The 12675-nt window shown below is 33.9% G+C and overlaps 1 protein-coding gene across 1 annotated transcript in view; it reads left to right on the forward strand.

The window, feature by feature from the left end:
• The first annotated feature begins 4493 nt into the window (after positions 1-4493).
• LOC106478862 overlaps positions 4494-12675 on the forward strand; it is a 57343-nt gene continuing 49161 nt past the window's right edge. Inside the window, exon 1 of the mRNA XM_013939436.2 lies at positions 4494-5728. Coding sequence (XP_013794890.2) covers positions 5597-5728 — 132 coding nt within the window. The 5' untranslated portion in view covers positions 4494-5596. The remainder of the gene's footprint in view (positions 5729-12675) is intronic.

The raw sequence follows: 12675 nt of genomic DNA on the forward strand, positions 1-12675 counted from the left end.
GTGTCCTTAAGTTCAGCGGCAAAAAATAATAAGACATTGTAACTGCACCTTCCAAAGAAAAAAACATATAAAATTCTACCCAAAAATATTTCAGAAGAAAGAACTATCTCGGTGACTGCCCTGGCTTTCACCGAATACCTGCCAAGTTTTCTGTTTTGTTGTGTTTAAAATTATTGTATCAGTTGATTTTGCGTTTTATTCTAAGTGTTTAATTAATCTGACACTTAGAACATACAAAATCTGAAGTACAACTATGTGTCTAATCACTCTTAAATTTAACAAGAAACTCAAAATAAAATGAACAACTCTTCGATTTTGTAATTTTGTTAAACTTTTAATCTGTGCTTAACATTTATTAACAATATAAAGATAAGGACAGTTTTAAAGTATTACTTGTTTTTGTTGGTTCTATAATTATCTTAACCAATTTTCGAAAATGAGCACGTCTTAGTTATTTCCTACAATGTCATGGTTTTATAAAGTTAGTAAACTGAGTACTTTTTCTGAAGTTTGTGAATGAAATATATATATATAGCAGTTTTATTGCTAGCACAGCTAATTAACAAAATTGTTGATTAACGAATAAACATATTCAATATATACATACTTATGTACACATTGTCATTGTTATGTTGAATTTCGCGCAAAGTTACTTGAGGGATATATGCGCTAGCCGTCCCTAATTTTGAACTGATATACTAGAGGGGAAGGCAGCTAATCAAAAGCACCAACTCTTCGTCTACTCTATTCGAATAATAAGATTCACTCTTACTCTTATAACATACACACGGTCCCAAAGTGTGGAGTGCTAGTTTTTGTTTAGGTGACAGGGAGCGAACCATGGACCATCGGATTCATAGTCCAGCACACTAACTATAAGGCCATACCCGGCTCTCTAGTGGTACAGACTGATTGATTAAAGTTAACTCTTAGAAAGGATAATTCATCAAGTACGTAGTTGATGAGTACTGAATTAACTGTTGTATATTCTAGTTTGTTTCACATGAGATAAACAATCCATAATTGGGCTTCTGCAACGAATATGAACTTCAATAAATGTTATCTTTCATAAATTGTCTTATAAAACCTTCCTCGAAAAACTGAAATAGCTACTAGTTCGATTTAATTTGAAAGATAAAATGACCCATATAACTAGCTGATGAATTAGTCAATCCTGTAACGAATAAGCTAACTAATCTCAAGTGTGAGAGTCCCAATCATCATAAAAGTATTTTTATAGCTTTGTCGAAAACAGAGAAACGAATCTTGTAAAATTCAAAACTTTAGATCTGTGTTTTGGCAAGAACGGGATTTCTTCAAGGTAATCTTTCATGAATAAGGGGCAAATTGCACTTTACATTTATTTACAAGTCATTTATTTCATTTGATTGTTTATTCCAATTTACTTCCGTGCAGAACCAAACAACAGTAACAAAATGTACAAAGTTAGATGATTCCATGACTGCTCTCATGAATACACCAAACTTCTTCTCAGGTGCAATTTATTAATGATCCCTTTCCTAGAAAAACAACAACAAAATAAAACAAAAGAGTTGACGTGTATTTTTTAATCAGATGTTGGTCTCTGATAAAACTAAATAAAAAGGGTATATATAAAGTGTATTTTCAACTAACTTTGCTTTTGCAAATTACTTTCCAATTTTAACTTGTAACGATTTACTTGATGTTTGATTAACTGTGATTATTAGTTTTTTTTGGTTGCTGTTAAGCGAAAGCTATACAATGGTTACCTATGCTGTGATTAGCGCTATGAGCCCTCGGACACTAGGGGGCTGTTATGTGAGTAATTTTGACTTTGTAATATTGATACAAACATTATTGTAAAAGAAAAAGCCCATAAGTAGAAAGAAACTCTGAGAGTGGGACTCGAAATAATGTTGATATGTCATGTTTATAGAGCTAGATGAACAAATTTGTTTTTATGTTCTAAATTTTTAGACAAACCTACTGCTGAGTGGAGATGTTTTGACATATCCGAGAGAGATAGCTACGATCCATATGTTTTGATTATGCATCTTTATCAAGAGATTACATACCATAATGGCAATGTCTTAACAAAAGCAAAACGCATTGAAACTGCTTAAAACTATCACTAAATGCCGTCAAAAATGTACAAGTTAAACATTTTACCAAACTACCCATTTTACTTCACCGACTGACGCATTGAAACTGCTTAAAACTATCACTAAATGCCGTCAAAAATGTACAAGTTAAACATTTTACCAACTTTATCGACTGAACCACTAGGGTGTATGTTCAGAGATAAATTTTCCTTATAATAGCAATTGAAAGTCACTAAGCCTAAAGTACAACTTTACTGACTAGCTCTTTCTCTATTTGTATATGTTTTTGATTAAATCGACATTTACAAGTTTAGCATGTGTAAAACTATCTTCATTAAGTGGCAGAACATTGTGTTCAGTTAAATACTCAAAGCCTGAGTTACTTAGGCTTGAGATTTTCTGTTTACGACAGCTTGTAAGTAAAAAATATAATATATATAATTCAGTATTTGGAGTAATGTTCCTACATATTGCATTGTCACAAATAAAAAACGTTCTCAAATTATCAAGAAAACCAACATGGAAAATATTTTTAAATCCTCAAGTAGGCTTACCATGTTAGATTATCAGACTTTTTTCTTAGAAATACTCGCGGGAACAGAAGTTTGATCAGACGAACTTTTGAAACAGAAAATATATCTGATAACTTATTCGAAAATTTCGCCACGACCTATGTTTTCACAGAGCAAAGGTTTGAATGATATTATAGAGAATAAAGTTTCCTGTAGTCTTGACGTTTTAAAAAAGGCAAAATGTTGAAGTTTAACATGGGATATCGAATGTGTCTTCTGTGTTTGCTGAAGTTTAATTTCATATTTATCATTACTATTACGATAGAGCATTTTACGCCCTATATCAGCGTAATGTTAAGTAGATGTAAGTGAATGATTATAGAACTATTCTGTTACATCTTTAACACATAATCTTATTATAAAAAATAATCATATTAAAATATGTTATTTTATTTCTTGTAACTTTAAAGTAAAATTTCTCATAGTTTCTTTTGAAATAACATACGCTCTTAGTGTAACACAGTTGTACCGGTTACTATTAGTAATAGCAGTTTTTAAAATTGAAATTAATCCTGTTCCTTGTAATGTGTGATATTTAAGTATAAGTAATCTTTATTTGTTTGTTTGTTTTTAATTATACACAAAGCTACACAAGGGCTATCTGTGCTCTGCCTACCACAGGTATCGAAACCCGGTATCTAGCGTTGTAAGTCCGCAGACATACCGCTGTGCCACTGGGGGGGGGGCAATCTTTATTTATAGATTAATTTGGTAATTCAGTTACCTGATGTTTGATCATCTTTGTGTCAAATCTTTGAAATGATTTTCAGAACACACCAAATTCTTTATGAAGTCAACTATACAGTATTTAAACACGATATTGCAAAAAATAAATAAACGTTATATGTCACGAAAATTACCACGGACTAAAAATTTCACACTTTTCTAAAAGAAGAAATGGTTAACATTTCCGAATCTACAATTCTTGGTGGATTTATTTTACTACTGTGAATAATATAGTCTTTTCTGTGAAGTTAAATTGTAAAATGATAGAAAACTGTATTAGATAATGAAGTTATGAAGTACTGTCATCCATTCGTAATATGTGTAATTAGTATATATATATTTCATTCGCTTATTTAATTTTTTTTTTTTTCAAAGTTGACATAATCATTTGGAGGTATTGATTTGTCGCCATCGTAAAACGTAACAAAACGACTCAAAGTGCTGCCATCTATTGTTTGTCCTACCACAAAGTGTAGAAGGAAAATTGGATTGCAAAAGCAGTTTCTGTTATTTTCATTTGACTATTTCCAAAACATTTTATTTTCTCTGAACGAAATGAATAGTTTGATAATTAAAAAAATAATACTTTTAGTATTCTTAAACACTAGCTTGACAAATAAAAATAATTTCTTGTTCGGTCAATATTCAGCATCATTTTTATCAACTTTCTTCGTACACTACTTGGTTTATGCACTGTACTTTTAAATTCAAGGACTGCTTTAGAAGTTTCGAAAGGTATGGAATAATATTCAGTATGTAGGGAGTTACAGTTACTGATTAAATATCGGTTATGTTCAGGTAATGCTCCTAATCGCAATTTAACCTTTTACAGTTTAGTCTTTCCATGTTTTATGCAATAATAAACATTTTCAATCTTCGAGATGTAAAAAATTTAATTCGATTCAATTTTAAGAATACATGTATGATGAATAACGGAAACATTTACTAATACTTTCACACAGATGCTTGACCTTCTAGAGTAGTGAATACGCTGTTGGTTTTGGCCAGGCACAGAATCTTTCTTTCTCTCCCTTGATTGGGCCAAGTTGAACGGTCGCCTGGCAGCCCTTTTCTTTTCTCAACCCCTTCCCCATGCAGACATTTATCCCCCTCCCCCCATCTTAAGCAGCAGGGCATAAATAGTGGTTGTCTACGGTTAACGGAAGCAGAAAGAGACCGGGAATCGAGTCACGAACGCTTATTCACGGGATACGTGAAGTTATAACGGGGAGGTTTAGATATAAAACGTCCGTTAGATATTAAGGTGTTTACACAAAACAGTTCAGCTAACGTCAGATTCTTCTCTACTTTCTCTCTCGATCTTGATATTTTGAGAAAGATAAACAAACTACAATCTTTGAAAAGCTTCAGTGTAGAGCAGTTTTGAGCTAATCTTTTAAAGATAGTTATTGCTCTTCTTGTGCTGTTTTATTTCACGAGTGACATAGTGTCCTGCTAAACGAGGATTAGGAATAATAACAAAGTGACAACTTTTTTTTTCTTTGATTCGAACACGCCTACCTTACTTTAAAGAATCAACATTGGTGAGTACGGAAACTTGTTGTATCCAGGAGTGTAATTCGTGTAACATTTGAGTGTGTGTGATTTTTATTTTGTTTTTTATTTGAGAACGACACGTTGAATGTTCGACTTGGAAAATGAAAGGCGTTAGATATGAAGGGCTTTGTCTGTCAGTTTTGATGTGATACTCCATTTATTACATCGTAAGGCGTAAATATATATTATTTAACTATATGCTGCATTAAAATAAAAGGTGTAATCGAGATTGAAAATTAAAGTCAAGAGTTTTTCTAGGTGAGAAGGCCGTTTTCATGCTACTACCGATGGTAAGAATATCTGAATATACAAATTTGGAAACAAGCCAAGAATGGAAACTAAAGTATGCGAATGGATTGGATAAAGAATTTGGATTTAAATCTTAAAGTTCTACGATTGATGATAAATTAGCATGGAATTGTTTGTTGTGATTTTTAAACACTTCTAAGTCGTTATTAAACACTCAGGTAAAAACTTTGATTATCCATAAGCGTTCATAGACGACACACAAAATATGTATAGATCAAACTCGTTAGTTCGTGGGATTAATTTCGAGTAGAATCGTGTCAAAGTTTCAGAAAAAACTGGCCATCTCGTAAAGACCTGAAACTGTTTGTATCGGCGGTTGAATCTTCCCAGATACTACCTGTACAAATCATGAGGAACTGGACGTGGATTTTCCTAGTTTCTTGTTTCTGCTTGAGTGGCTTGCACGTGCAACAAGTGTCCTCGAACGGTATACGGCACGTCAAGAGACTCCTAAAACAGCCGCATTACTCCAGACACACAGTAAGTGACTAGTCATCTAGGAATTTAAAAATGAGGGAAGTGGCTATAATATTTACTTATTGTTTAACAAAAATAACTTGTTTGTTTTGTTGAATTTCACACAATGTTACACAAGAGCTATCTGTGCTACCTATTCTTAATTTTGAAGTGATAGATTACAGGGAAGGTAGTTAGTCAACACCACCCACCGCCAACACTTGGGCTACTCTTATCAAACTGAAATAATGGGTTTTGATCTGCATTTTAAATACAACCACGGCCCCCAAATGCAGAGCACAGTTTGTAAATGGTAGTAATATAATGAACAGTAAGTACTACATAGTCCGGCACGCTAGCCAAAGGGCAGCGCTCGGCCAAATAATTTAAAAGTTAAATGCATATTGTTCATTAAGATTGTGATGTATTGTTTTATGAATTTTCGGAAATATTTATTTACGTCTAATATATGAACGAAGTATGGTGTATTAATTACTCATGAAAGAGATGTGTTACTATCACTTGAGGCACTTCACGTGGTTGTTACTTAATGTTGAACGTAATCGGATACGTATTAGAGTTCAGATACGTAGATTCCACATTACATTACCTCTGAAGTGCACGCGAGATCTGGAAGTTTTGGTTATACAAGAAAAAAAAAATGGTAAAGACTCCCTGTTTTATCTTTATCAACGAGTTTAATGGAAGAACTACTTGACTGCGGATAAGTTTCAACAGTTTGTTTTTTAATAATGGATAAGTTCCTTAAGGGTGTATTTTATTTTCGTTGTGTGTTGTCCTGGGAATAGAATTTGGGCTTTTCAGTTTTTTTTTCTGATGAAATTAGTTTTTAAATAAGCCGTAAATTGAAGAGACATAAAAAAAATACTGTGGTAGTTATGATAAAATTTGATAACGAATACTCTCAATTATTCGGGTCTAGATTTTCTGTTTAAATGAAGGTTTTTAGAAGTCTCTGTTTCAATGATAATTAACGTACAAATTACGTGTGGACGGTGTTGTATACGTAAATAAATCCTATTTTAGTAATAAAATTTCTCGAGAGAACTAATGAACATGCTCATTGGTTAAAGTTTGGACTTGTTCCTTTTTTCAGAACCGTACGTGATTGCTATTAGGATTATATAAATGTTTCTGAGGAAATTAGCAGTAAATTTGTCATAGTTATAGCACTGTGAGACGATATTTGTGACAAACTCTGCACATTTCCGAATATTGTTCAGTCAAGCTTGTTGAAAATCCAGTACGTTATTTTTTAGCTTGCTACTTTTGAACGGTCAAATTGACAAAAAAAATGGAGTTATAAACGGATAAAACTAAATTATATGAAGGGTACAATTTTGATACTTGAATCTTGAACGCTCAACATATACAATGCTTTTGAGTTACTTAAGTTCTGCCATCTCTGAATCAGTAGTTTGTTCAATATTAACGTAATAGGTAAGAACCCTAGCCTACTATACATTAAAAAGAAAGACGTTTTAATGGCGCTTATCGCGATTTCCGGCCTTGTAATACTACCAAACTATCGCTACCTGGTGCCACCTAGTGCCAATACAGGAAATGTTTGCTGGGGTTTATTTGGTATGAGCGAGTTGTGCACTCCCCCCCTCTCTCAACCTACAGCCTAGATTGAAGTATTTATTAAAATCTGTTATTAGAACGGCTGGTGCGACATATGAAAGTTGAAACCTCACCTTTAAACTTTCTCTACTTAAATTCATGTAATGCTTCATTCAGCAATATGCTTATCAACGATCTAGTTAGACTGATGAAAGCTAAGAGAGGACTGGAAATGTGCTTCTTAATCTGAACTGATGTTACCAATTTTTCTAACCTAAAGGCGAACTATAGGCTTATTTACTATATTACCATTTAGGCTTTTGTAGGCTGATTTAATCGCAACTGTCCAAATATCATTCGTCAATTGTAAGGAAGTGATAATGCTATTTAATTTAAATACGTATATTTAGGAATTTCAATTCTTAAATCAATAAATTGTCATAAACCTGGTGGTAAAAGTTAAGAATGCTTTTTTTTTAAAACTTGAGTATCGAGAGGACTTTTGTATTTCAAGCGTGAGAACGATAAAAAATATTTCGTTCGATATGGAAATGAATATCATTAGGCAGTATGAAAGGTATGTTTCTTTGGCAACCTTTTTAATAGTATAAATTGGAAATTAAATACAATTTACACGAATCTAAGTAATAAGGATAAGGGTAAAAAAAGACAAAGAAAATTATACAAACAGGTCAAAAGTATTTTGTAAAACAGTATCAATAACAGCTAAGTCAAGCCTTACGCGTGTATGTGATGATAAAAAAAAAAATCATTTTTTCGAAATTTGTCATCTTATACCATTCCTAAAATTCCTTTTTACCTGTTTGTGTAGTTTTCTTTGTATTTTTTTCCGTTGTCTTTTTTTTTACCTTTGTCTTTATTACTGCCAATGTATTTAAACAAATACACAACGGAGAGAAAATAGCACTGAAGTTAGTACTATAATTGAAGTAAAAAGACGAAGGATCAAATGCTTGACTCTTATCTTGACTTGTTTCTCATAAAGGTTTATTATTATATTTTTCTACATAATTTAAGGTACTCTAACAATACTCCTGCCAGTGGATCAGCAGTGAGTCCGGTGCTTATAATACCAAAAATCGGGTTTCGATACCCGCGGTGGGCAAAGCACAGATAGTACATTGTGTAGCTTTGTGCTTAACGAACAAACAACATCTAACAATACAAAACTTCACAAAAACTACTGTAATAAAAAGATACAGGCATTTATTTAACTTTAATTTTAATAATAAGTCCTGTTTAGTTTTAATCATAAATTTATTTTAACTAGATATTTTGGTAAAGACGTTTTGTTTTCTGTTAATGTCACGAGCATTGTACATTATGTATTACTGCAATAATGTTGTTCTGATTTTCCAGAGCGCCATTACATTTCAATTGCTGAGAATCGACTGAACAAACTAAGAAGCAACGTGTTGCTTTGGCATGTTGATTGAATGCTAGTTGGATTCACATTTGCATCACCCACTCTCATCTCCAGCACTCTTTCGTTAGTTTAAGATCCTATGATTTCTAACTAAGTCACAGGCACGCACAGGTTCGTCGTAATTCGTTAATGCTTGAATGATAACACTGGATGTAGAGATCTGTTTTACACTAGACTGTCGAATCAAATGGAGTGGTTGAGCAAATGTATACTTAATCAATTTTCTTAGTAAATCACGATATCCTGTGTGTTCGCGCGCGTGTGTTTGAAATAAAGCAAAATTATTTTAATCGATAAATGTAAATTTGATCTGCTGAAATGGTTAATTTGTTACCGTATGAGGTCACAATATTATCACTATTAATTATTAACACAAAGTTATACAATTGGCTATTTTTGCTGTGCTCATCTCTGGTATCGCGCTCCAATTTTTAGCGTGATAAGTCCTCAGACTAACACTTGAGCCACCGAGGGTCAACAATGTTATTAAAACAAAACAAAATTTAATACACATTTCTTTCCCGGCACGAGAGATAACAAGATATTTTAAATATTCATTGACTCTGTAGGTCTATTCAGTCTATTTTAATTTTCGCCCCCCCCTACACACTCCGAATGGAAAATCTGGGTCTATTAAGCAAAATGTTCAGAAATTAACTTTGGAAGTTGTATGAGTAATAAAATATAGCCATATGTGTCAAGTTCAGAAAACGTAGGTGTGTGTGTGATACGATGCAATTGCCAGATGCTTCAAATGTGCAGTGCGGTGTCTATAACAGGTATTTTGAGAGCTGTCTGAGCTCAACTATAAATTTGATATCTCGCTACTTATCGTACTAGTAACTAAGAAAATTCGGTTGTCCAGTATAAACTGCAAAATATACCAATATCAATGTGTGTGTGTGTGAAATCCTGTTACTGGTATGGATTTTAAGAGTAAGTCTTGTTCATACAGATACGTTAAAGTATGTATTATTAACGAGTATTGAATTGATTTAGCTTGAATGTTTGTTTTTATTCTAAGCATACAACTACGACGTTTCACTTTAATTAGTATTTTTTTCAAGACATAAAGCTCTGTAAAGAATTTCGAGATTAATTACATGTGTAATTATCAGGCGAGTAATTTTTGTAAGCAAATGGACATTGTCCACATGTATATGATATGTTTAACTAATATTGCAAAATGTTAATATAGGAATAAAATTGGTAGATTATTTGTTTTTTTCATTAATGTTTTTTCAAGGTTAATAGTGATACCGACTCGTTACGAAATGGCCGCGAAAAGCAACATCTGAATGTGTATCCAATTATTTTTGTCCATATACTCATTCAAACGATGTGGGTTATAATATTAAATAATAGACCCTTTCATAGCGCAAAATCCAAGCTTAAGAGGAGTGAACATTGAAACTTTAGCTAATGCTAATAGATGAGTAACCGTTGATTAATCAAAGTTGACTAAATGACGTTAGAAATTTCACTTTTTTTGATACTAGCTTAGGAAATGATGACCGAAATGAAATCCTGGCTGATACAGTTGTATAATCGTCAATTTGTCATCTCCCATCGCAGTTTCCCACGTTTTTACAAAGTATTTGATAAGACCTAGGGTCGCTAGTGTATGTGCGTATGTGTATCATCTTAACTGTTCCAAAGCTTTCTGACGTATCAAAGTACAAAAACATTTTAAGATCATGGTTGACTCCGACCAAAAGATTGCTTTTAAATAACATATACTTTAAATTTAATAAAACTGCAGTGAAGTCACAGATTAGAAAAATCGGGTATGACTGCAGAACTCCATAGCTTGACCTTGTATGACCGAACTTCATACTGTGAAGGTTACTCTCGTGCATACTGTTTGAAATAATATAAAACTACATGTTAACTGGCCCTCAAAATAACCAAAACATCAACAAATAACATTTGTCAAATGACATGGATGATGTTTAGTGGTATAGGGACCCCGAGACCTTAAATAAGTGACGTATATCGGAAGTGATGTTTAACTACTGAATAATATAAACAAAAGGTGATATTTCAGAGGGTTTGGTTAGGTTTGTTTTGAATTTCGCGCAAAGCTACATGAGGGGTATCTGCGCCAACCGTCCCTAATTTAGCAGTGCAAGACTAGAGGAAAGGCATCTAGTCATCACCACCCACTGCCAACTCTTGGGCTATTCTTTTGCCAATGGATAGTGGGATTGATCGTCACATTATAACACCCCCACGACTGAAAGGGCCAGCATGTTTGGTGGGACGGGGATTCGAACCCGTGACCCTCAGATTATGAGTCGAGCACTCTAACCACCTGGCCATGCCGGGCCATATTCTAGAGGGAAGCTGGATAGCTGACTGCCCATAATTGCAGAACAACACCGGGAATTCATCTCACTTCAGATAGACCACTGTTCAAGCTAATTTTGTCTTTTTTCTGAATAGGAAACCGTGAATTTCACGTGTTTGATCAAACTTTCATACCAAAATTGGAGGCAGGAAACGCATAGTATGTCTTTTTGCATACCACAACGTCATTTAGTCTATAGTATTTTCTTTTTTACTGTTACAATACGAGTCAGCTAAACATCATTCTGAGCTTTAATTTTTGATCCATCCATTACATAAAAATGTAGTAGACTTGAAATTATCAAGACTAAGGCGTCCAACCTTGATGTTGCTGCCTCTTTCAAGTGTTTCTATAAGATACGCTTGATGCCAAACATGAAAAAAGAAATTATACAGCTTTTATATTTTAACCACGAAAAACATAAGAAGCATCAAGTCAATTTCTCTACCAACGAACTAAAAGAACTTACTGAGGTTTAGGTGGATGGAATTTTAGTTCTTGAAGATAATGTAAGAAAAAAATGTCCAGACATACATCTGTATACATGACCAGCTTTAAGAGAAAAATGTCATCTTTGATTCGGAGACTAGAATAGACTTTATTGACTTGCGTTTTCACTTGCCAAGAAGAGGTATCTGCAGTGGTTAAATTGAGACTTTAAAAGCGGTGGAACTCACTTTTGTGATATACTTTGTAGTATCAGCATGTATGGTACAACAGAGAACATATACTCCATGAGAATATATTCAAATGTTAAATGGTATCGACTTGTACTTTCTAATCAGAAGACCAGAACTGGCTTGCATCTTTAAGAGGTCAATCACCATTCCGCCGCCCTAATTTGGTTAGGGCGCTTGACTCTCAATCTGAGGGTCGCGGGTTCGAATCCCCGTCCCACCAAACACGCTCGCCCTTTCAGCCGTGGTGGCGTTATAATGTGACGGTCAATCCCACTATTCGTTGATAAAATAGTAGCCCAAGAGTTGGCGGTGGGTGGTGGTGACTAGCTGCCTTCCCTATAGCCTTTCGCTGCTAAATTAGGGACGGCTAGCGCAGATACCCCTCGTATAGCTTTGCGCGAAATTCAAACCAAACCACCCTAATATGATCTCTCTATCCAACACAGAAATGCTGCGCTTTACTTGTTACTTTCATTATCTCCCAGTGTGTTATGCCGAAGTCTTAAAATCATTTTTGTTATTTAGATTTAATTTGATTCTTAAGGTACCTCTTCAAGTAAACGTTTTTCATCGGATTTATTCTTTAAATGATTTTGTTTTCCCCACATATCTCTCCATCATCGGTTTTCACGTGTGTATCGTGCATATTCTATATATCGTCTATCCGTATCTCTAAATCTATCCATCTTTATGTGTTCTCCTCTGTTGCTGAGTCCGATTGGTTTTCTTTACCACACTGATAGTTTCAAGTTCACACACACACACACACACACACACACACACACACACACACACACACACACACACACACACTACTTCTCGTCCTACTACTTCTACATAATAAATAAGTTACTTTACTTTTCGTTTGTTACGTTTCGTTCGTTCGTCGTTACGTCGTTCGTTCTTCGTT

Source organism: Limulus polyphemus, unplaced genomic scaffold (genome assembly GCF_000517525.1).
Source record: "Limulus polyphemus unplaced genomic scaffold, Limulus_polyphemus-2.1.2 Scaffold256, whole genome shotgun sequence".
In the NCBI taxonomy this organism is placed as follows: domain Eukaryota; kingdom Metazoa; phylum Arthropoda; class Merostomata; order Xiphosura; family Limulidae; genus Limulus; species Limulus polyphemus.